Source organism: Leptidea sinapis, chromosome 9, assembly GCF_905404315.1.
Source record: "Leptidea sinapis chromosome 9, ilLepSina1.1, whole genome shotgun sequence".
In the NCBI taxonomy this organism is placed as follows: Eukaryota; Metazoa; Arthropoda; class Insecta; order Lepidoptera; family Pieridae; genus Leptidea; species Leptidea sinapis.
The window spans coordinates 8,635,391-8,658,752 of record NC_066273.1 but is presented as its reverse complement, the minus strand read 5'-3'; the positions used below and the strand labels follow the sequence as shown (position 1 = coordinate 8,658,752).

Genomic DNA, 23,362 nt, shown 5'->3' with positions numbered 1-23,362 from the left:
GGTGTTAGTGTTTGACTTTCAATACGTGATGTCACATCCTATTTTGAATAAAAATATTTGAATTTGAATTGGAAAGTAGTATACATTCAAATTAGGTTAATAATGAAATGAATTATCTCTTAACATTTTATTAATTATTATAATTGTATATTGTAGGGTCTTTAAGGGAATTCCGTCTGAACATGGTCTGAACAATCATTCTTTCAGCGAATCAACATTATTCATATAATAAACACTCACAAAAAACTATATTCTCGCCTCAATAAGGCTACTGGAAACCCAAGCGTTGGCAGCTATTTCAGTCAACGGATCAGCCTAGCTATCTAATGTGGAAATGCTGCCAGTATGGTACACTTCCCCGTAATGATAGTTTAAATATACTTATAAGATTTGATTTATATGCATATTTAATATGATACTTATGTTAATTATAAATATAATTAAAAGTTAGTACTTACACGACTTTAAAGCATTTTAAAATGATACTTATCGATGCTGTTTTCTATAAAGGTAATATTTGTTAATTTCAGATCGAAAGATTGGCGCAGTATGAGAGGCTGGTTGGCAGCGGGTGTGCTCGACGTAGGGCGGCCCGTCTGTCGGACCTGGAGCGTGTCCAGGACCTGTTCCCTCAGGACTATCTCGCCTTACACGATGCTGACGCCCCGGCCGCTCTTGCCTCGCACCATGCGCAGGTACCAACAATCAAGTTTACGTGGAAGATTGCTGCCAATGATTTTTGAAGTTATACGCGTTATGAAAAAATTATGAGAGTGAAATTTTTAGACGCGAGCGCATAACTGTTACACAAAAGTATCAGGTTGAAGTTGGATCCTAAAATTTTCTGACGTTTGCGTCATTCGTTATTTTTTTTTTGGTTTCTTCGTCCGTTATTAGGACAGGCAAAGGGTTGAAGCCATACAGCCGTCATCATTATGTAATAATTAATTATTGTCAAAGCCATCTTTGCAAGATTTTTACAAAATTGTTCTTTCTAAAAACGTAGAATAGCACGAGGAATAATTCATTTTTAATAATTTTTGCTTCGTTAGGCCAAAGAAGTATAATTTCTTGCTTGCATACATAAGTACACACACACACTTTCTATCCTACCCTTCTGATAACCATGTCATCTATACACATATAAATGAAAATAATAAAATGAAAGTGTATATTCAATGTGAAGTCACATATAAAACTGAAAACAAAATTGTTTGAACGATGCGGGAATCGAACCCGAGACCTCTCGCGTTCCGTGTGAGCGCTCTTTCCAACTGAACCAACCGTTCGGGTACGTGTAATTAATCCCAGAAGTGAAGATTATCACTCTAAAATTACTACACTATTTTGTGTAATAATGAAACATATTATTAACCACATGAACTGTATTCCAGAAATCGAAAAGCCTTCGCAAGCGACCCAGTCTGGACATCGGCGGTACAGTCAGCAACAACAACAATAAAAACACTTCTCTCTTGCCGCGGACATTCCTCATGGAGGCTCCAGTACAACTGTGTCCCATGGGATCGTCCTCCCCACCGCTAGACAGGCACTTCTTCCTCTTCAACGACCTACTCCTGGTCGGAAAATCGAGAGGAACGAACTGCTTTAAGTTGAAAGAAAGCGTTCGTGTTGCGGAGCTGTGGCTGTCGTTACCAGATAATGATGATACCGGCTTCCTCATTGGATGGCCGACCCTCAGCGGTGTCATCAACTACCTAGCCACGTACCCCACACAAGCAACCCGGGACACTTGGTATAGGTGAGTACATGATATACAAAAAATAAATACAAATAACCTTCGATAAAGGATTGGTCTCCGCTGCGCTCAAACTAGATACCGCGAGTGTGACGTTTACGTGCCTAATAACGTAATCGAAACTAAAATGGCGGGATGCGTAGTCAAACTTCGTGAAAATAATACTACAATAAATAAGAAAGACACTGGGATCACATATTATCATCAGTGGGTATTTTAATAATAATTTAATCCATATTCATCATACAAATATTTGCACATATTGGGGTTCGAACCCAGGACCTCTGTCTTAGTATGTAGGGGCACAACCACTCGTCTATATGGCTTTTTTATGGAAAAGTTGGACAAAAGAGTGTGCGCGTCACCTGGAGTTACGTGATCACCGCCGCCCACGTTTTTCCAACACCAGAGGAATCACAGGAGCGTTGATGGCCTTTAACCTTTCTATCTGTGGATAGGTTCGGAGGTGCAGACTATGTATTTTTGAAAATTAAAACTGTATTGTGATTTCGCAGAAAAGTCCAAAGTGCCCTCACGAACCAGCTGTCAAATGAACCGAAGTCCACAAACATACAAATATTCTACAAGGACTTGGCCAGCTCTATCGAATTTGTAAGTATACATTAACCTTTATATGAGCTATTGAATATTGCTTTGAATTTTATTACACAAATTTTAAGAACGATGCGGGAATCAACTGTAAAGTAGATCTTGTAGTTGAAGCCACAACCTGAGAGTTGTACAAGACATATCCAGATTTATGAACGATACGTCACTCGAACGGTTGGCTCAGTGGAAGAGCGCTCGTACGCATCCTTCATGAATTTTGATTACAAATTTAATTTGTGTTTTTAATCCCAGAAGTGAGTCATCATCTTAAAAAAATATATTAAATCGTTTAAATATTTATTTAAAAAGACGACAAATTAGTTCTCAAAAATTTTAAAATATGAATTTCATGTTTTAATGTAGGATTAGATTATTACATATTCAGATATTCTAATAATAATAATATCTTCATAATAAAAATTGTTTATTTTTAATTGATTTACAGTTAGAATAAAGCAAAGATTTTTATTTATATTGTAGTCAGCAGATTATTAAGAAGTTTTCACTGAAGTCATTTCTTTCTGGCAACTCTAAAGATAGTTCTCAAAGCTTGCGTAGTTTTTTTGTCCAAGCACTAAGTAATTACTCACCATTGATACAATTTTACTTGTATACGTACTGTGAGAAAACTAAAACTTTCCTTAGTTTCACTTTCTTGGACACAGTTCACATGTCCGGGGTTACGTTATTGTAAGGCACATCACGTTGTTACTGCGAGAGTTGAATGACGGAGTAGCTGGCCTCAAGTAAAACACACTATCATAAGACTAATTGTAGATTATACCAGTGGGAGGCTCCTTTGCACAGGAAGCAATAATGTGTAAACATTGCTGTGTTTCGTTCTGAAGGCCGTCGTAGCCAGTGAAATTACTGGGCAAATGAGACTTAACATCTTAGGTCTCAAGATGACGAGCGTAATTGTAGGGCCGCTCAGAATTTTTGGGTTTTTCAAGAATCCTGAGCGGTACGGCATTGTAATGGGCAGGGCGTTATCAATTACTATTATAATTATTATAACACTAGAAATAAGGGATTGCTTGTAACTAATTCTAGTAGGCTTCATAAGATACGTAATAGCTTTAAGGGTAAATGTATACACTTTTATAATAAAGTCCCAGCCACTGTTCGGGCATTATCTATAAATAAATTTAAATGTTTTATTAAAAATAGGCTCTGTCGTAAATCCTACTACTTCACAGCTGAATATCTAAGTGATCGGACAGCCTGGGACTTGATTGTGATTATTTTATAGCAATTCAAATTATATTTTTTTTTTTCAAAATATGATTCAAAATCACATATTGAACGTCAAAAACGACCACCCATAGCACTGACAGTACAATATTGTATATTTTATTAAAAAGAGTGCAAAAAAAGAATCCCGGGAGAGTTTCTTGCGCCGCTTCTTCTCTCCCAGAGCGCCATTTGTTTCCGAAGCGGTAGTAGTATCTAGTATATTAGAAATTACATCAAAAATAATTTTAAGGGATTCCATTTTGAGAAAATAAATACCTTTTATGCCTTTAAACTGTGAGCTGACGATTTTGAAGAGAGAGTGAGATTGACTTGATTGTTGCAGTGCAAGACGGTGTCAGTGAACCCGGATATGAGCGCTCGGAATGTGATCCGTCAAGCGCTGCACGTGCTGCAAGCTGGGGGTGAGGTGGAAGGTGACCATGAGGAGTTGGAGACAGCGGCCAACGATTTCACACTGTGGGTGCGCACGGGCCGGGAAGCTCCTCTCACTCCGCTGCAGGGGAACGAGAGGCCTCACGCGGTTCAGGTATAACACTCTTAAAGCTTCACTTTATTAAGGCTGGGGATCGAGTCAATGGCCTTGAGGAATCGAGCGGAGCTACGTTACCTCTCTCGCACAAGATCGCCATAGTTTTAATTCATAATTAGAAGCATTTTTAATTTATTACAAACATAATACAATTTTCTTTACAAAACTGTGTCATGTTGAATAGTATTGGTGTACAATTAATAAATTTTCATACAATGTTATCTAGATATCCGAGTTTCACTATTTTTTGTGCTTTGTGCTCATAGAGAAAATAGTTTGTATACCTTGGTGTGACAGGACTGTGCGTTAGTAGCGCTCTCTGGGTTTCCACGGAAGACCAGCGTTGTGGATTCTTTCGAAACCACAACTATGCTGAGTTGGGGGCCCATTGGCGTCATTAGATCATAATTAGATTAGTATAACTTTAAGAACTATTATCAGAATGTATAATGACGTCAATAAACATTTTTTCTTTCTTTCTTTCTATAGATTGAATGAATCACATGGCTCCAACTATCTATAAAAAATAGAAATGTAAAGAAAAGATTGATTTTTTTCTCAGATTCTGTAGAAATATAATAATTTTTTTGTAAAAATATGTATTTTACTAACCGTCAAAACCGAAATGATTTCAATTATGCCTATTTCGGCGATTTTATAACATAATTATATATTTCTATTTTGGCGATTTCTTGGGATAGCGACCTTAAATGTTACGTAACTAGTAGATTTGGTATAACATAAAAGTAGTAAGATTAATTTTCTGCTATTTCTCATTCCAGATGTCGCGAATACGACAAACATTGTCCAATGAAGACGGTTTCGATTTAGAACACGTGAACGCAAAAAATAACCCGTGCGGTCTGGTCTTTGAGTTGAGGAAAAAGAATCAAGCATTGAAGAGGTAAAATTGTTCGTTAAAAATTATACATAAATTATATGGCGTACAGATTGTATTCATTAAAACTGCTGCTAATAGTTAATTTATTTTGTAAAAAAAAAGTTTTTGATGGTTTGTGAAGCGACGTCATTAAGTATCGAATCTCTTGCCTTAAACACATCTACATAACTATTATGCAAAGTCAATATTAATGCATAAGATTCATAATAGCTTTAAGGGAAAATAATTCACTTTTATAATAAAGCCCCAACCATTGCTTGGGCATTATCTATAAATAAAATTAAATAATTTATGAAAAAATGGCTCTGTCATAAATCCTACTACATGCAGCTGAATATCTAAGTGATCGGACAGCTTGGGACTAGATTATGATTATTTTATAGTACTAATAATATTGTATGTTTTATTAAAAAGAGCTCAAAAAAGGATGGTGGTAGAGTTACTTGCGCCGCCTCTTCTCTCTCAGAGCGCCATTTGTTTCCGAAGCTGTAGTTGTATTTAGTATATCAGAAAAGACATCAAAAAGAATTCTAAAGGAATCAATTTTGGAAAAAAAGTGCCTTTTATGCATTTTAAAGAAAAAAGCTCAAATCACCTAAAATAGAAACTCGCAGAACGTCTTCCTCGAGGACTTTCGCAGTTATTTATGTGACAGCCTTAAGAATACAGTGGACAAGCAAGCTCGCTTCATAGTTATTGACACCTTTTTTATGAAAATTAAGAGACGAGCAGGACGTACCGCTGATGGTAATTGATACGCCCTACCAAATACAATACTGAGCGGCACTACAATTGCGCACGTCACCTTGAGACATAAGATGTTAAGTCTCATATGCCCAGTAATTTCAATAGCTACAGCGCCCTTCAGACCGAAACACAGTAATGTTTTTGTTACTGCTTCACGGCGGAAAAAGGCGCCGTTGTAGTACCCATAATCTAGCCGGCATACTGTGCTAAGGAGCCTCCCACTGGTGAGTTACTTGATACTTGCTATGCCATCGGTTCAATGCGATGCGGCCGGCTTTAAATGTTCCTTAGTTGTATGGATTTGGACCACAATCAGCAGCTGATTCCATTGCGTGACGCCTAGCAGTCTAAGCAAACAGTTGTCTGGTGGCAAAACTGCCACTATTAACCCATTTGACGTTTGAGTGTGTTTTATTGCATCACTTTACATATTGAAATGATTTGTAAAACGATGAAAATGTAAATCTTGATTTAAAAGTGTGGCAATGAGTTTCTTGCTACTTCTTCTCATTAGCTCAATTTAAGAAGTAGCGGTTATTTCCGTGAACTACAGTCCAATAATATATCTCTATTTGTGGTCCCAGCACGCACCCCGGCGGACGCGGTCTTCGCCTGCTGCGTCGTGGCGGGAGACTGTTCGGTGTGTCTCTGTCTCGCCTGTGCGGCGGCACTCCCCCGCCCGTCCTGCTGCAGGTCATGAAGAGACTGAGGTCCCTGGCGCCGCACACACACGGCGTCTTCAGAAGAAGCGCCAACGCCAAAGCGCTCAGATTACTTCGAGATAAGGTACATAATGATTTGTAAGCAATAGTCAGCTCAGTACTACAATCTTGTTTATTATCATATCTTCGGTCGCCATAGTGCGGATTTAAGAGTCGAACATACATGAGCATGATGAGGCATACAAGATTTATGAACGATGGCTCAGTTGGAAGAGCGCTCGCACGCAACGCGAGAGGTCGCGGGTTCGAATCCCGCATCGTTCATAAATTCTATTTGTGGCATAAATAGAATTTATGAACTAACAATATCTATTTGTATCAAATTCCAGTTGGACGCGATGGGTCCTTGGGCAGAGAGTTGCACGGAGTTAGATCGCGCTCCTGTCTTACTGTTAGCAGCGCTCGTGAAGGAGTTCTTCAGGGCATTGCCCCAACCTCTCCTTGTAGCCGAACTCTACCCAGCTTGGCTGCAAGTTCTAAGTAAGTAACTTACACCTTGCATGTTGAAAACTTTAAAAACGTCTGTCTGCTTGATAACGGCGAAACTAATAAAATACATACTCGGGAAGTTTGAGCTCGATTAGTAATTAAATTGCAAACACTTTTTTAGGTTGTCGATTCAGACTTCCTAGTTGTTATATTAAAACTAATTAATCAGGTACTAATCCTCAATTAACTTGTTCCAGGTTTACCACAGACAGAAAAAGTTGCAGCAGTAAGATCGTTACTTCTAAAGCTACCCAAACCGCATTACAATATGCTAACTTACTTTGTGTGCCTTTTACAAGCCATATCCAAGAAATCCAATATTAACTTGATGTGCCCAATGAACTTGGGTGTATGCGTAGGTCCAAGTTTGCTGTGGCCTTCAGTGCCTTGTGATAAAGCTCCCAAAGCAGTGCCAATGGTTGTTGAACTACTCATTGTGAAGGCTGAATCATTATTTGGACCACAAATCACAAGTCTTCTTGGCAATGGGGCCCCTGAACCAGCAAATGCTTTATTGGACTCCGGTGCCGAAGAAAGTGACAGTTTGCATTCCGTTGGAATTTCATTAGATTCAATGGAACTCTCAACACCGCGGAAAGAAAAACTCTCACTCAGCCGTGATTCAGGGTTAACGCTTTCCGAAGATGATTCGAACAGCAATGGAGGTAATAGCCCTGCCCCTCGAAATATTTTACACAGTCTTTCTGCACCAACTTGCAATTTACAACAGGATCCCAAAACCGGTTCCCGTTTCCTTTCAGATAATCACAACGTTAATGGTCTTCCTCCAATAAATCAAAGACAGCAAAATATTTACTCGAACAAAGCAGAGATTTATAGTACTGTAAATGAAGAGTTGTACACGTTGCCATATAGAGGTGATAGATACGTACATAATTCAGTTAACGTCGGTATATCTAACGGTGTTGACGAAAGAAATTATGTTTCGAAGACAGCCGTTCAACGGTCGACGGCTGATATTTATGGGCAAAGTCCAGCTAAATACATTACTGGTATGGAACCACAAAAACCACCGCGAAGTAATGTATCAAAAGCAGCTCGTACATCTAAGGTGTACAGTATGTATGCGGACACACAAGAGACAGAAAAAAATATCAACAACAAAAACTTTAACCGTGCAAAAAGCACTGACAACCTGCTTGAACCCAAACAAGAACAAGTTGATACAAAACGCGACATAGTTTCTAGTCAAGAGAACATCGTATACAGTAACATACACGACCTGGCGATGTTTACCGAAAACATTCAAAGACAAAATCAGTACCAGTCACATAAAGAGTTATTATCCAATGCCAACTCGAACTATGCTCGCGTTTATACTACTTGGGAAAATAAAAGTCCTAACTACAACAATCAGGCTAACAGAGCGAATGAAAAGATATACGGGCAAATAAACTTGGTACAAGGCGAGTCCTCGCAAAACAAATTGGATGGAAAAGCATCACCGGCAGCCACCATTTTTACACGAAATGACTGGTCTCGTCAAGCAGCGAGGACAAAGAGCTTAGAAGTGAACGAAGACGGTCAGAACGCTAACGATAAAGCACGCAATACTAACTACGATATCCACGTCGTTAGCTGTTGCCGAAAGAGGCGTTTTGATCCAGCTCACATGTGCTCCAAGAGTTGCATCACCCTTTCAAACATAAGGGAAAAAGAGAAACAATCGATGAACCCCTTGCAGACCTCATACTCATACGTCGGAGACATGCGTAATGTCTCAGAAGATGCAAAGATGTCCAGACTGCGTTCTTACAACAACAATAAACTGAACCAATCGAAGTCTCTGGCAAATATTATACTTCAGAGTGATTCGAGCAGCAGTGACACTCTGTACCAACCACAAAACTCCTTCAACAGTCGATCCACGGAGTCGCCAGCAAGTGAAAACTCTTTTGAAAACTGTTATACAACGCAGTACATAGAGCCTCTGTATACGTCGGTCTACAACCGCACAAGAGATATATTTCACGAAGAAAAGGCTAACATGTTTTCATCTGACATCTACAAGGCAACGCCCACGTCTGTTCAGCCAGACAACGAGCTAAACAACAACAATAAAGTTCCACACATGCCCCCGCCCGTACCGCCGCGAAAGATGATCTACCAGCGGGTTTTGAAGAAGTTTCAACCGGTACACGCAACCGGTAGCAAGGAAGACAAGTCGCGATCCAAATCAGTACCTCCGGTATACAGAGACCCACCCAATGGAAACGATAATAATAACCACAACGGAATCGCTCTGGATGCTTCTGAATCTGATACAGAATCCGAATCATATGTATAACCCGCCACAGAGTACGTGGTAATGAAATATTAAGGCTGCTATCCCAAGGAACCGATAAAATAGCGCATAATTTAAACCATTAAGAAACGGAGAAATGTAAAGAAAAAATAAAATTTTTTTTCTTTACATTTCTATCATTAATAGACACTCCGAAAAAAATCACCAAAGTAAACCCTAACTTTTACAGTTGGAGCCATCTCAATCATTCAATTAATTAAAAAAAAATATTAATTGTTAACCAATACGATTTAACATGACATAGTTTTGTAAAAAAAATTGTATTATGTTTGTAATAAATTATAAATGCTTCTAATTCTGAATTAGAACTATGGCGGTCTTATACTAGATTCCTCAAGGCCGTTGGATCCGTCCCCAGCCTTAATATGGATAAGCTCGTTGAACAATGTTTGGGAGAGTTTTAAGTATAATTGAAATGATAATATAATAATTATTTAACTGTTATGTACCACGTAATACATTTGAATATTGTCTTTAGTAATCTTGAGTATTGTTCGAATATTAGTTATATGCTTGGATTAAGGATTGTTCTCCGCTGCATTCCAACTAGATACCGCACTACCTAAGAACCAATAGCTTTATTAATACGGCAACTATTAGATGCTTGTGTGAGTGGCATCTTGACACTCAGTGGCATTTTTCAAATTTTGTAACATTCGCTTCGTGTTATTTTACATTGAAATTAATAAATTACAAATACTTACTGATGATATGTGATCCCAGTGTCTTTATTATTTCTTGTAGTATTATTTTTACAAAGTCTTACTACGCAATCCGACATTTTTTGTTTCAATTATTAGCAAAGTTTAACAGAACATGTGGCACGTCAACGTCAAACATTGTTCGAGGTTGGCTCGACAACGCCCACTTTGCGACTACGCCTGCGGTATCTATTTGGAGCGCAGCGGAGACCAATCCTTAATCTAGGGTTACATGTTTATATTTTAGGATGTCACGTATGTCCCGCCTTACATTAATTATATCAAGTGTCCATAACGTATTGTTTTGGTGATCTGTTTCCAAAGAAGTAAAATAGTTTTGATTCTGTACAGATGATGAATGTCACGATATTGTCCATATAAATTATATTGTAATAAGTTTTACAACATCGTTTTGTAAAAATGATTATGTAATATACATTTAAGAATAATATAAACACCTGTCTAATGTGTCATGTATGTGTTATGTTAAGTGTAATGTTTGTATCGAGCTGACTGTAAGTGTAAATACTGTATGATATTGTACGTAAATACTTTTACCTTTGATGTGAAATAAATGTTTTAATGGAAATTAATTGGTTTTTATCTTACGTTTTAGTTATTTATGCAACAAGGGGTATTAAAACACGATAATAGTATCACATGAGAGTTTTATACCTAATAATCAACAGTTGCATACAAGACTTTAATATCTACATCCATAATATGAATCCTCCATAAAAGATTCTGAAACAGTTAGCTTACTGTTAACATAAAGTCAGTCCTAGTAACCAATACATCGTCCAAACGAGTGTTGTAATGTTGTACTGAATTTCATTACAACACTCGTTTGGATGATGTAATACTTATTAGGACATTGGGTGTTTTAATGTTGGCAATAAACTAACTATTTTATAATCTTAAATAGAGGATTTAATGCATGGGTGTAAATAAAATTTATTATGTCCCAGTACATTTACCAGATAGTAATCTGGTAAATTTATCCTATAAAATTTTACTTATACAATACGAATACGAAAAAAGAAACGCATATTCAATAACTACACAATATGCAATGTTATTACTTCTGCGTTGTGAGCATATTTAATAAATCAATTCCTTAGTTTGTGAATCTCCCCAATGATAGTATTAGCGTAGTAGTACTAGAGAGAGGTAGAGGGACAATGCACCATTTGTCACTTCCTGGCGTAGTATGATGCATCAACCCCCTGATTTTTGACCCTATTTCAAAAATTACAAATAAAAATACCCACATTATTGAACTCAAAACTTCTCTAGTATCGTTGCAATTTGAAAGTTGATGAAACGAAAAAGCGAGACAGTAAAAAGAGAAAGACGGACAAATTCATAAGATTTATCGTGGGAGAAAATGAGATAGGAAGCATTATACAGTGTTTCATTACCAGGCGATCATAGTTGAAGAGATTGTCTTATGTATGCCGCGAGTGTACCTTAATATATTCTGACGTCATGCGCACGACGTATTACTACATAGACACCAGGAGAACATAGATATGGTAGCGGTGATAGTAATGCCTTTCACAGCGGTTGAAATCATGTGTCATCCTAGCAACATGTACTAGGTTTTCATATGCAGCTTAGAGGTTCATGCACAATGTAGGTTTCACTTCTAACATGTGTACTTTGTCCCCCCCCCTTTTTTTTATTTTTACCTGGTGGTAAGTGATCACCGCCGCCCACAATCTTTTGCAACACCAGAGGAATCACAGGAGCGTTGCCGGCCTTTAAGGAAGGTGTACGCGCTTTTTTATGACGTAATTAAGTGATTGAGCACTGGTGTATTGTAACTCTCTGCTGTGTGCTTCTTATTTTTCTTCAATAGTTCCACTCACGGATATTTTGTTCTCAAAATAAATGCCACCTAAATTACCTGATGAATGAATGATATGAATGCAGATAGAAGATTATGTGTCAATAGATTATTTGAAGAATGATAGAAAAAATTGAGCCAATGGGGGGCTCCCTTGGACAGGATGCCGGCTATATCATAAAGGTACCACCACATTATTGTGGTCGGTCTGAAGGGCGTAGCCGTAGCAATTAAATTACTGGGATTTTTTTTTTATTTATTAAATAGGAGGACAAACGAGCGTACGGGTCACCTGGTGTTAAGTGATCACCGCCGCCCACATTCTCTTGCAACACCAGAGGAATCACAAGACCGCTGCCGGCCTTTAAGGAAGGTGTACGCGCTTTTTTTGAAGGTACCCATGTCGTATTGTCCCGGAAACACCGCACAAGGAAGCTCATTCCATAGCTTTGTAGTACGAGGGAGAAAGCTCCTTGAAAACCGCACTGTGGAGGACCGCCACACATCCAGATGGTGGGGATGAAATCCTAACTTGTGGCGTGTCGTGCGAAGGTGGAATTCGGCGGCAGGAATCAGGTTAAACAGCTCTTCGGAACACTCCCCGTGATAAATGCGGTAGAAGACACACAATGATGAGACGTCTCTACGCAACGCCAAGAGATCCAGCCGTTCACAGAGCACTGAGTCCCCGACAATTCGAGCTGCTCTACGTTGCACGCGGTCAAATGGATCGAGCAGATACTGGGGTGCGCCAGACCCGAGATGACAGCAATACTCCATGTGTCGCCGGACCTGCGCTTTGTAAAGCGCTAGAATGTGGGCCGGCTTGAAGTATTGCCGTGCTCTATTGATGACGCCCAGCTTCTTCGAAGCCAATTTGGCTTTGCCCTCCAGATTCCAATACTAGGCGCGGCTTTAAGAGAAGTGTTCTCGAAGAGCAGTGATACGACAAATGGGGTTTTTTAAGTGGTAAACGCGCAAACTTGAGTCTTCTGGGGGTTAAATTGGACAAGGTTCAATTTACCCCATTCCGCAACATTCTCGAGAGAGGACTCGATAGAAGACACAAGTTTCTCCCGGCACTGGTCGACGATTTCCCGAGAGAGACCTGCATGGCCCGTGTATACGGCATCACCAGTTCTGTCGTCCGCATAGCAATGTATGTCGGAGGTGTCCAACATATCATTGATATGCAGAAGAAACAGCGTAGGAGATAGCACACAGCCTTGGGACACTCCAGCATTCACGGGCTTCGGGTTCGAGCAATATCCGTCGACAACGACCTGTATGTTACGCCCAGTGAGGAAGCTGGAGGTCCACTTGCACAAGCTCTCGGGAAGTCCAAATGATGGAAGTTTGGAGAGGAGCGCCTTGTGCCATACACGATCAAAGGTCTTAGCTATATTCAGGCTAACTGCCAGGCCTTCCCCCTTGCTTTCAATAGCCGCCGCCCATCTATGTGTTAAGTATACCAGAAGATCACCTGCCGACCGTCCATGGCGAAAGCCGTACTGTCGGTCGTTGATCAACTGTTGACCCTCTAGGTATACTAAAAGCTGGCGGCTAATTATGCTCTCCATGATTTTAGAGAGCAGGGAGGTGATAGCAATAGGCCTGTAGTTCGCCGGATCCGAACTGTCTGCTTTTTTTTGGATCGGATGGACAAGGGCTGACTTCCATGAGTCAGGGACTACGCTTTTGGAATAAGAGTGCCGGAATAAACGCGTTAGCACCGGCGTCAACTCAGGGGCACACGTTCTAAGCACGAATGGAGAAATGCCATCCGGCCCGCTCGACTTCCTGACATCCAACGACAACAGAGCTCGCCTAACAGTTTTCTGTCTGAACTGTACTTCAGGCATAGAGCTCTGACACCGCGGGATGGTCGGCGGTGCTTTTCCGTTGTCGTCAAGAGTCGAGTTGGAGGCGAAAAGAGCGCACAGGAGCTCGGCTTTCTCTTTTGCCGTATGGGCCAGGGTGTCATTCCTCATGTGCAACGGCGGCATGGACGGCTGGTTGAAGTTACCCAGAGCAGCTTTCGACAACGACCAGAACTTGCGTGTTCCGCTCGGGTAACTGGAAAGCTGCTCGCCAATTTTGACGACGTGCTTACACTTCGCACGGGCGATTTGCCGCTTAAAAAATCTGGAGGCACGGTTATATTTCCTCTTAAGAACTTTGCAGTTCGGATCCTTTGTGCCCAGCGCCGCAACCCAGCGTTGCCGAGACGGCGACAGCAGATATCCTCCCTAACGTACACACATACCCCGGCATGAGGCAAAAAATTGTGCTCAATTTTGTACCCGGGGTACGTTAAATATGACGTATCGCTAGGTTGAGATATCTGCGTCTCCGTAAGGAAACACAAGGCCGGCTGCGCCGTCTCAAGGTGGTGGTGGACGGCGTTTACATAGGAGTGAATTCCCCTGATATTGCAAAAGTCCACGTTGAGCGTGGAGCGGGGTGCCGTGGTGTTTCTGCCTCGTTTGTCCTCGGTCATGCGCGGTTCTGTGCCCACCCCAGAATACGAAGGGCCCGAGCGAGAGTGCTCAGGAGGGATTCTCCGGCTCTGGTAGAGCCGGTACCCTCCTGGGGTAATATCTCTTTATGGACCGCTCTCATATTTTGTTGGGGGGAGGGGGTGGGGGTAAGGGATGACCTCCGGTCCTCGACACTAACCTATGCGAAACATAGCGGCACTAGGCCGCTACTTCACGCCGGTATTCTGTGCGAGTGTGGTAATTAGCCCGGACGAGTCTGGCCCGATTGTGCTGACGTCATAAGACGGCAGCGTGACTCTCCCACTTCTAAAAAGCCCTTAGTCGCCTCTTACGACACCCATGGGCCTGGGACTCCCCTATTCTTTTTACGCCCCGGGGAAAGTACAGGGCAAAGGGAATGAGACTTAACACCTTATGTCTCAAGGTGACGAGCGCAATTGTAATGCCGCTCAGAATTTTTGAGTTTTTCAAGAATCCTGAATGTACTGAACGCCTTGCTCGTCCCGTCCCTTATTTTCATAAAAAAAGAACAAATAGTACATGTGAAAGCGTTACTAGCGGCGATGTGAAACTGTAAGATCATACCATCGTAACATACCATGTTTATACGCAAATAGATAAATAATTTGATTCATTGATTGATGACAACGGCTGAAAGAGACCAGGCCATCCCAGTGTGCAGGACTGCAGGCTGTATTGATAGACAAGTTGGAGTACAGTTCGACGAGATAACGAGACACAGACATTCATATATATTATGGCGTAGGTTGACAAAGTCAGATATATATATATATATATATATATATATATATATATATATATATATAATCATAATCACAGATCTGAATAACCATGGTACTTATTACTACATCGAGTACTTACTGCACACGAGAGGAGGGTATTCGGATCTAATAAAATCGGTAACCAACAATTAAACATCGTGGTGGCTTGGGCACGGGGAAGGGTGTGGGACGCAACTTGCGTCGACAGTCTGACTCCTTCTCATGTCCAAGTTACGTCAGTTGGTACTGGAGCTGCTGCATCGACTGCCGAAGACAGCAAGCATCGCAAATATGTCGGTCTCAGTGAGTCTTATATTTTTGTGTCGTTTGATGTCGAGAAACTTTGCCCGCGGGGCCCATAGGCGCGGAGAATATACAAAGAACTACCTTCGCGCCTCAACAGGGCTGCTGGAAGCCTAGCTATCCAACGCGGAAATGTTACCAGTATTTTTGGAACGCCTCCCCGTAACGAAAGTTTTAATTTAATGTTGTTGTATGCACGCGTGCGTAGAAAAAGAGTTGATATTATATTATTAAAATTGCGAAATCAGTTATGGCTAAATAATATGCCGACGTACCTGAGATCCTAGGCGCGATGGTCTGCAGCTGGGGGCCCCCGCTAGTCCTCTAGGAACTCCTGGTGCTAAGGTGCGTGCGTACTTCCTCTCGGCGAGTGTAGGAAAAGAGTTTTGCTTGACGTTACACCGAGAACTTAACGATTATGTCGTTGACCACTGATGAAGTCTAATAAAGAATTGTCTATTATATTAAGCTTGTAATTATTCGTATGTTGCGTTGTTCTATTTGCGTGCAATGTATGTTGCTCGGTGACAATTTGGTTATATTATTAGGTGGCGAAATAGACAACTGTTATTATGTTAACCTCACAGATGACAATGCGTCTGTTGTCTATGGTATTTCTCTTTCTACAATCTGAAATGATCGGCTATAAATGGCCATAACCAAATAACAAGAAAAGACATAATTGCGGCGAATCCAGTAATCATATTATTGCATTTATGCATACCCTATAGGGTATGTTCCGATATGCACTGCGACCACTGTACAGTATGATGTCAATTTAGTATACTGTGAAGCCGTTCCTTTATAGCTAGATAAATTGGTTACTATTTAAAACGGAACGCAATCCCGTATACTGTCAGCCGCACTTTTTGACGCAGCATTCAAATGAGTGCATTAAAGTTTTCTAGTTCTTTAAAAAATTGTTGTTGGAGTACTGTCAAATTAAAAATATTTGGGATTAAACGGTAGGTATTGCTTATTAAATGTTAGGCACTCGAGTGGTTTTGGCGGATCACGTGATCAAAGTACTGCGAGTACCTTACCTCGAAAACGCCAGCGCTCACAGTAGAATATGGCGGCGATTTATGACGTCATATATTTCCCTAGGGTACTGCGGCAGTATACTGTCACTTGTCAGTCCATAACGGAACGAATTTTTCTACAGTGATAGCACTGTGCAGTGCATATCCGAACATACCCATAGATATATCAAGTCGTGGTTAATTAAAACATGCCTGATAATTATAAATATTTATTTGATACATTCAATTCACATTCATCTTATAAATCATCACAGTCAAAAAGTATTACCGTGTTGGTCTTAATATTACTTTATACGTAAGAATCCATGCCTACTTTGTGCTATTACTATTTACTGTTGCCAGCTTATTTAAAATATATTAATATAAAACGAATCTTATAAAATTTGTAATGTTTAAAATTATTATTAGTACAAGTCTAGTCATCAGTATTATTATAATATATGTATAACGTAGATTAAGGATTGATCTCCGCTGCGTTTCAACTAGATACCGCAGGCGTAGTTACAAAGTGCGGCAACTAATACTACGCCCAAGTGCGCGTACTCAAGCGACTCTCGACCAATGTGTGACGTTGACGTGTCACATGTTCTGCTAAACTTTGCTAATAATTGAAACTAAAATGCCGCGTTGCGTAGTAGGACGTTGTAAAAATATATAAGAAAGACACTGGGATCACATACCATCAGTATTTTGTATTTTATTAATTTCAATTTAAAATAACACGAAGCGTACAAATTTTGAAAGATGCACACAAGCATCTCATAGTGGCCGTAATAAAAAAGCTAGTGTTCATAGATAGAGCGATAACTAGTTGGAGCGCAGCGAAGACCAATCCTTAATCTAAGATATATACACAATTCATTATATTATAGGTATTCTAAGAAGGTAGCAATTGCCTAATAGTTCAGTAGAGCGACCTAAGGGTTTTACGTGTAACGCACGTAACCGTGATATCACGGAGTCATTCAGTTATTGCAGAGAATGAACTTTATTTATTTATCTCGACTTTTCCCGTAATTTGCAGCCTGAACTTATTGATAAGAGACGCGAAGAAACTGTTTGTCCTCAAAAAATTTTTTGTTTTTACATCAAATTTTTAATTTTATATTTCTAAGACCGTTTCTTTACAATAAACTAAAAGCAAACGCAAACATCTATCCCCTAAATTATATAAATTGTAAGAAGGCTCTTCATGACTTCAAAATTTGTCCTATGAAGATACTAACAGTGTTTTGTGATTACTAATAGTGTTAAAAATTATCTATAGTTAATTTGTATTAGTTAATAGTCATTACTTTGAAGACATTGTTTACTTATATAATTAACCTGTAGATTAATTTATGCCTTTTTACTTTATTAAGTTTTTCTTTTTTGTGATTATTTAGTTTTAATATCAGCTCTTTACGCCTGAAACACAGGTTTAAGACTTGTATTTAAGTAAGTTTGTAAGTCTTATTTTGTAATTTAATAATCTTTTAATAAATAAATTGCAAAATAAAAAATTGCAATTGTCAGGTGTGATGACGCAATTTAGTGCGTCAAAATATATAGCTTAAACAATTTGCAATGAAATATATTCGTAGATTTCAGCAAGTTACTTTGACATGTATATAGGTGTGTATCTTCGTAATGTGTTATGTTTTATGATGTTAAACTATACATACATAAGGATGGAGAAAAGTTATTGAAATGGGAAATTGAGTAGAAAGAGGGAAATTAAGTCCAGCTCATGAAAACCATATAAAATATAATAAATATTATCTTTTTTATTCGTTTGCAAATGCGTTATGGAATTTAATCGCATGACGTTACTATTTCGATTTACGAAACAAATATCACATAATTTTAATCTTACTATAGTGTCCTGTCTACCTAATTGGAAAATTATATATATGTATACCTGTCTCTCTCTACATTATGACTTATGTAGAGAAATACAGACATTTATTATTAATAATTACATTATTTGTAAGTCATCACTCAGATTAATAGTTTCTAAGCTTAGATCATGTATACGTCTAGATAGACTATGACAGCTGTGAAAACGTCGAAAAAATTGAGTTTAGAACTAACCTCTATACTGAGCAATTTACGCACACTAATAAAAAGTGTCATACAAATCGCGAGTGTAAGACGTAGCTTGTCACGCACACTAAACTAATATTCCTGGCTTGTTTTTATCGGTTGTCTAACAGCAAAAGCATCTAGACGTATTAATTATCTGAGTTTCTAAGTTACGATGTCAAAAACTATGATTATATATAACTATAATTACTACATATAAGTTATATACATGTTATTCTGTGAGATCTCATATATAAATCTTGTGTAGCGAGTGTGACATTCTGATCCCTTAGTTTCTGCTTAAATACTAACTTTATATTATATTATAGAAGATATAGTAACAAGCTTAGATTAAGGATAAATCTCCGCTGCGCTTTAACTAGATACTGCACTAACCAAGAACAATTGTTTTTTTATTACGGCAACTATTAGTTGCTTGTGTGCGTTGCATCTTGTCACTCAATTGCATCTTTCAAATATTGAACATTTGCTTCGTGTTATTTTAAATTATTGAAATTAATAAAATACATAATACTTACTGATGATATGTGATCCCAGTGTCTTTCTTATTTCTTGTAAAGTTATTTTTACAAAATTTTACAACGCAACCCGGCATATTAATTTCAATTATTAGTTACACTTAACAGAACAAGTGGCACGTCAACGTCACACATTGTTCGAGACTGGCTCGAGTACGCCAGTGGGCGTAGTATAACTTGCCGCACTTTGCGACTACGTCTGCGGTTTCTAGTTCGAGCGCAGCGGAGACCAATCCTTGATCTAAGGTAACAAGAGATTTTTTTTATAAGTACTAAGTTGATCTTGGAAGCACCGCTTTGATTCGGCCATTAGTTTATTTGCTATCTCTTAAATATCTTGTACATGTCAATGTTTATAAAAAATATAAATATTTACTTATCATTCTAATAATTTATAAAATCTTAATACTATTATTACAATACTAATAATTGTTTATTTTGTACGTCTTTCATAACATTAATTACCTAATCTTATTTCGCTATCAATTCACAATAGATCTAGCTCTCACATCTTTATATATTTAAATCCACGGACGAGAAAACAAATAAGGACTCCGTGTCACATTACATAACAGTGAGGCTCCAAAACAAGCCGATAAACGACGGCATTTTAAATTTTTTTATTGCGACGCAAACTGATCTGTCACTGACGATGGCAAATATCATAATGGTGGTCGATCGGCTTGTATTCGAGTAAGTGTGTGCGTGGGGCTATGTATTAACACGATAACCGGCTTGTTGTGATGCTTCACTGTTTTCGTCGTCGTACAGTATTTTATTTATTACGTACAGAACAACGTCTGTCGGGTCAGCTAGTAACTCTATAAAATCTCTAATTTTTTATTTGTACAGTGACAGTGGTATCATTTGAATTAGCACTTGGTCTCTTGTCTCTGTCTTCGGCAGGAGTCACGTAGTTCCAGGGCTGAGTTTCACCAGTACCGAACAGCAGAAAATAGATAGCAGCCAAGATGTAAAGCGAAGCACCTGTCATAAACACTGGTCGCCATTCTGCAAACCCGTTCTAAAAGAAAACGAAACGATTAAATCAAGAAAAAATACCAGTTTATATGAAAACAACAATTACTTGGCTAAATACTTTAACTGAACATTGATTTTATGATCTTTCAATGAAAAGATGTGGTCGAAATGGGGTGTCATAAATTTAAAGATGCATTAGATTGATAGATTTTAATATTGAATTGACGATGACTAATGACTTTCTAAATAGACAAACAAACACATTGAGGATCCACCGATCACCCCCAGGCTTTTGGTACATAATGCCAATAAAAAAAATATGTTTTTTATAATATTTATAATGTTTTTTCAATATATAATACTGGCACGATATAAAACTAACACTAACCTCACAATATAAACCAAATAACTGTTAAAATAATAATTATTACGCACCAATAATTACTATTAAATTAATCATTTCAATTATTACGTATATATATCAAGTATAATAAACACAGTGACATAACAGCGAAGAACAGCTGACTGTATCTTTCTCGCTCGGGTACACTCGGCGGTCCCGAATTCACCCGACCGAGCCTTTTATCTCCGAGCGTGACGGCTCAACCTAACCTAATAACCTACGAAAAAAGTATGTGTGTGGTGCACCAAAAGAAGTTTTCACTTCAATAAATGAATATAATTGTAATTTTTTTATAAAGATGCCCGATAGGTTGGTTTTGCCCGTAAAAAAAATTAGAATTTGAATATTTGGCCACTCTTTAAGAATCTGTTCTAGCTTTTCCTCGCGGTCCTCCTAGCGGTTCTAGGGTTATCTGTCGTGAATAGATGCTTATTTTATGGATAGTGGCCGGTGATAACAGAGACAGACAGACAGAGCTGCTCTAAACTCCACCAAAGGTGACGTAATCAGCATATCATTAAATTACTTTAATAATAGTAATAATAATAATATTTACACACGCTTACACCAATTATCTTGCTCCAAACTAGGCATAGCCTGTACTATGGGTGCAAGGCAATGATATATTTAATACAATATACTTACTTAAGCATACATAAATACATCCATGACTCGGAAACACTCATTCAAATTCATCATATAAATGATTGGAACTACCGGGATTCTAACCCAGGACCTCTAGCTCAGTAGGCAGGGTCACTAACCCTTGGGCTATGGGGTTCGTCTAGCTATAGTTTAACTCATAATGAAATTGTTATCAGGGTCACTTATGGTCAGTGCAACCAATTAAAATTCCCAAACTTAACTTATAAAAATTTGTGTAACACTTACTCCATTTTTTGTGAAATGAGCTGTTACTAAAGGGGTGACGAAGCCAGCTGTGTTCCCGATACCATTGGCGATTCCGTACAGAGTACCAGCGTAATTGGGTGCCAGGTCCTGATGGTTTACCAGATTGGTCAGCGCAGCGGCTCCATTAGACCCCATAGAGAATGTTATGAGGGCCACGGAGAGGATGGGTGCACAGCCGGTGTATCCCAAACCAATAAGAAGTACTCCAGGTAGAATATGAGAGAATAAACAGAAAAACTTTCTCATAAATGTAGTCGATACTAAATTCTTCTTCACGATCCTGTAAAAAATTTAAAGTTAAGTATAAAGACTGTTAATAAGAACTGTTTAATTGCAGATTTCGAAAAGCACTTTTTTACCACAAGACCAGAACATGAGCATTTAGGAGTTAGGGCTTTGAAATACACTGAGAATGTAAGTGAATACACGACACTAATCTGGTGTGATGGGACTTTTATAAAATATTTACTAATCTGGTGGAATGGGACTTAAAATACTTGCTAATCTGGTGGAATGGGACTTTTATAAAATATTTGCTAATATGGTGTGGTGTGTAGACCGCTTATGTTATAAGGAGAAGCGGGCCACTTTTAGTTTATAAATGAATTAAGGCGAGGTGCGCGTAATTATAACAAGTAATTGAATTCATAGATTGATGTTATACTTATTTTTAACTTTGAAACGCTTTTGTTAAAATAAACTATATTCGCGGCTCCTAATACACCACCAGTAGTCAGTAAGCACGAGCGCCCATTGATCGCTTCAATAAAAGGAATAAAACGCATTTATTTTCTCAAAATTGATTCCTTTACAGTTCTTTTTGATGTCATTTCTAATATACTAGACACTAATACCGTTCGGAAACAAATGACGCTCTGAGAGAGAAAAAGCGGAGCAAGAAACTCTCCCAGCGTTCTTTTTTTTGCGCTTTTTTTAATAACGTTATGAAGATTGTACTGACATTGCTATTCTCATAAAATAATCATAATCTAGTCCCAGGCTGTCCGATCACTTACATATTCAGCTGTGGAGTAGTACGATTTACGACAGAGCTATTTTTTATTAAAGCATTTAAATTTATTTATAGATAATGCCTGAACAGTAGCTGGGACTTTAAAAAGTGTATGCATTTAACCTTAAAGCTATTATGTATCTTATGAAGTCTAGAATAGTTACAAGCAATCCCTTATTTCTAGTGTTATAATAATGAAAATCACTTTTTAAGAGCAAAAAGGTGACAATTTTTGCTATCGTATATTAAATTCATCCATAAAATCGTATTTATAGTATGTTATGCGTAGTAAAATGATATAATCACCTGTCGCCAATAGCACCGAATACAACAGAGAATATCATTCTGGCCAAGTAAGGTAAAGACGCCAATGTTCCCGTAGAGGTCAAATTGAACCCCAAAGCACTCGAAACGAACTTGGGAGCTGCAGTCATCACAAAATACAAGCCCCAATTACTTCCATAGTGTAGTATTACCATGGCAAGGAAAGGAAATGATGTCAAGATCTTTCTGAACGGTGGAATCATCTGGAATGAGAAGTTACATTATATGAGTTTTGATTTATTGACGCATCGTGTGACATGTAGTCACTGATCTCAACTATATACCACTGGACTGGCGGCTGTCAAGGTGCATTTGTGCTTGTTTGATATTCGCCATTTTGGCGCTGTTGGCCTGCGGTACTAAAACTAGTGATGACAACCTCAGCAAACATCGATAGACAGTGGGAAACTATTTACAAAAAAAATGTGTACTTTATTAAGTATAAATAACACGAAAAACGAACGAAATTAATTCAAAATGTAAAATTATTTCAGAGAGTTTTACGTTCCTTCGCAGCCATTTGTATTATACGTCAAAATTAGTTCTCTGGACGCTCGCGAGTGGCGCTTCAAATTAGCTGTCAAACATATGGAACAGCCTGTCCAATGG

The 23,362-nt window shown here is 38.6% G+C and overlaps 2 protein-coding genes and 1 non-coding gene across 5 annotated transcripts in view; 2 read left to right on the top strand and 1 right to left on the bottom strand.

Moving 5' to 3' along the window:
• The window catches only part of LOC126966218 (uncharacterized), a 229,257-nt gene extending 218,624 nt beyond the window's left edge, over positions 1-10,633 (top strand). For all 3 annotated transcript variants that reach the window (XM_050810162.1, XM_050810163.1, XM_050810164.1), the window contains 8 exons: positions 531-695; positions 1,395-1,762; positions 2,275-2,371; positions 3,948-4,151; positions 4,937-5,058; positions 6,387-6,588; positions 6,854-7,004; positions 7,211-10,633. In XM_050810162.1, coding sequence (XP_050666119.1) covers positions 531-695; positions 1,395-1,762; positions 2,275-2,371; positions 3,948-4,151; positions 4,937-5,058; positions 6,387-6,588; positions 6,854-7,004; positions 7,211-9,321 — 3,420 coding nt within the window. In that variant the 3' untranslated portion in view covers positions 9,322-10,633. The remainder of the gene's footprint in view (positions 1-530; positions 696-1,394; positions 1,763-2,274; positions 2,372-3,947; positions 4,152-4,936; positions 5,059-6,386; positions 6,589-6,853; positions 7,005-7,210) is intronic.
• Trnac-gca (transfer RNA cysteine (anticodon GCA)) lies at positions 6,716-6,789 on the top strand. The gene has a single exon. It is a non-coding gene; the product is annotated as a tRNA-Cys (tRNA).
• A 6,078-nt stretch (positions 10,634-16,711) lies between the features above and the next one.
• Positions 16,712-22,970, bottom strand: LOC126966271 (putative inorganic phosphate cotransporter). Its single transcript, XM_050810255.1, has 3 exons — positions 22,736-22,970; positions 21,397-21,697; positions 16,712-20,145 (listed from the first exon to the last, which is right to left on the bottom strand). Exons 1-3 carry the CDS (start codon positions 22,954-22,956, stop codon positions 19,954-19,956), a joined length of 714 nt encoding a protein of 237 aa, XP_050666212.1. The 5' UTR covers positions 22,957-22,970; the 3' UTR covers positions 16,712-19,953.
• Positions 22,971-23,362: the final 392 nt, after the last annotated feature.

Coding starts and splice junctions, on each gene's coding strand:
- LOC126966271 (XM_050810255.1), bottom strand. CDS start 22,956: ATGATTCCACCGTTCAGAAAGATCTTGACATCATTTCCTTTCCTTGCC. Junction 21,698..22,735: donor TTCGGTGCTATTGGCGACAG/GTGATTATATCA, acceptor AATTTTTTACAG/GATCGTGAAGAAGAATTTAG. Junction 20,146..21,396: donor CTCATTTCACAAAAAATGGA/GTAAGTGTTACA, acceptor GTTTTCTTTTAG/AACGGGTTTGCAGAATGGCG.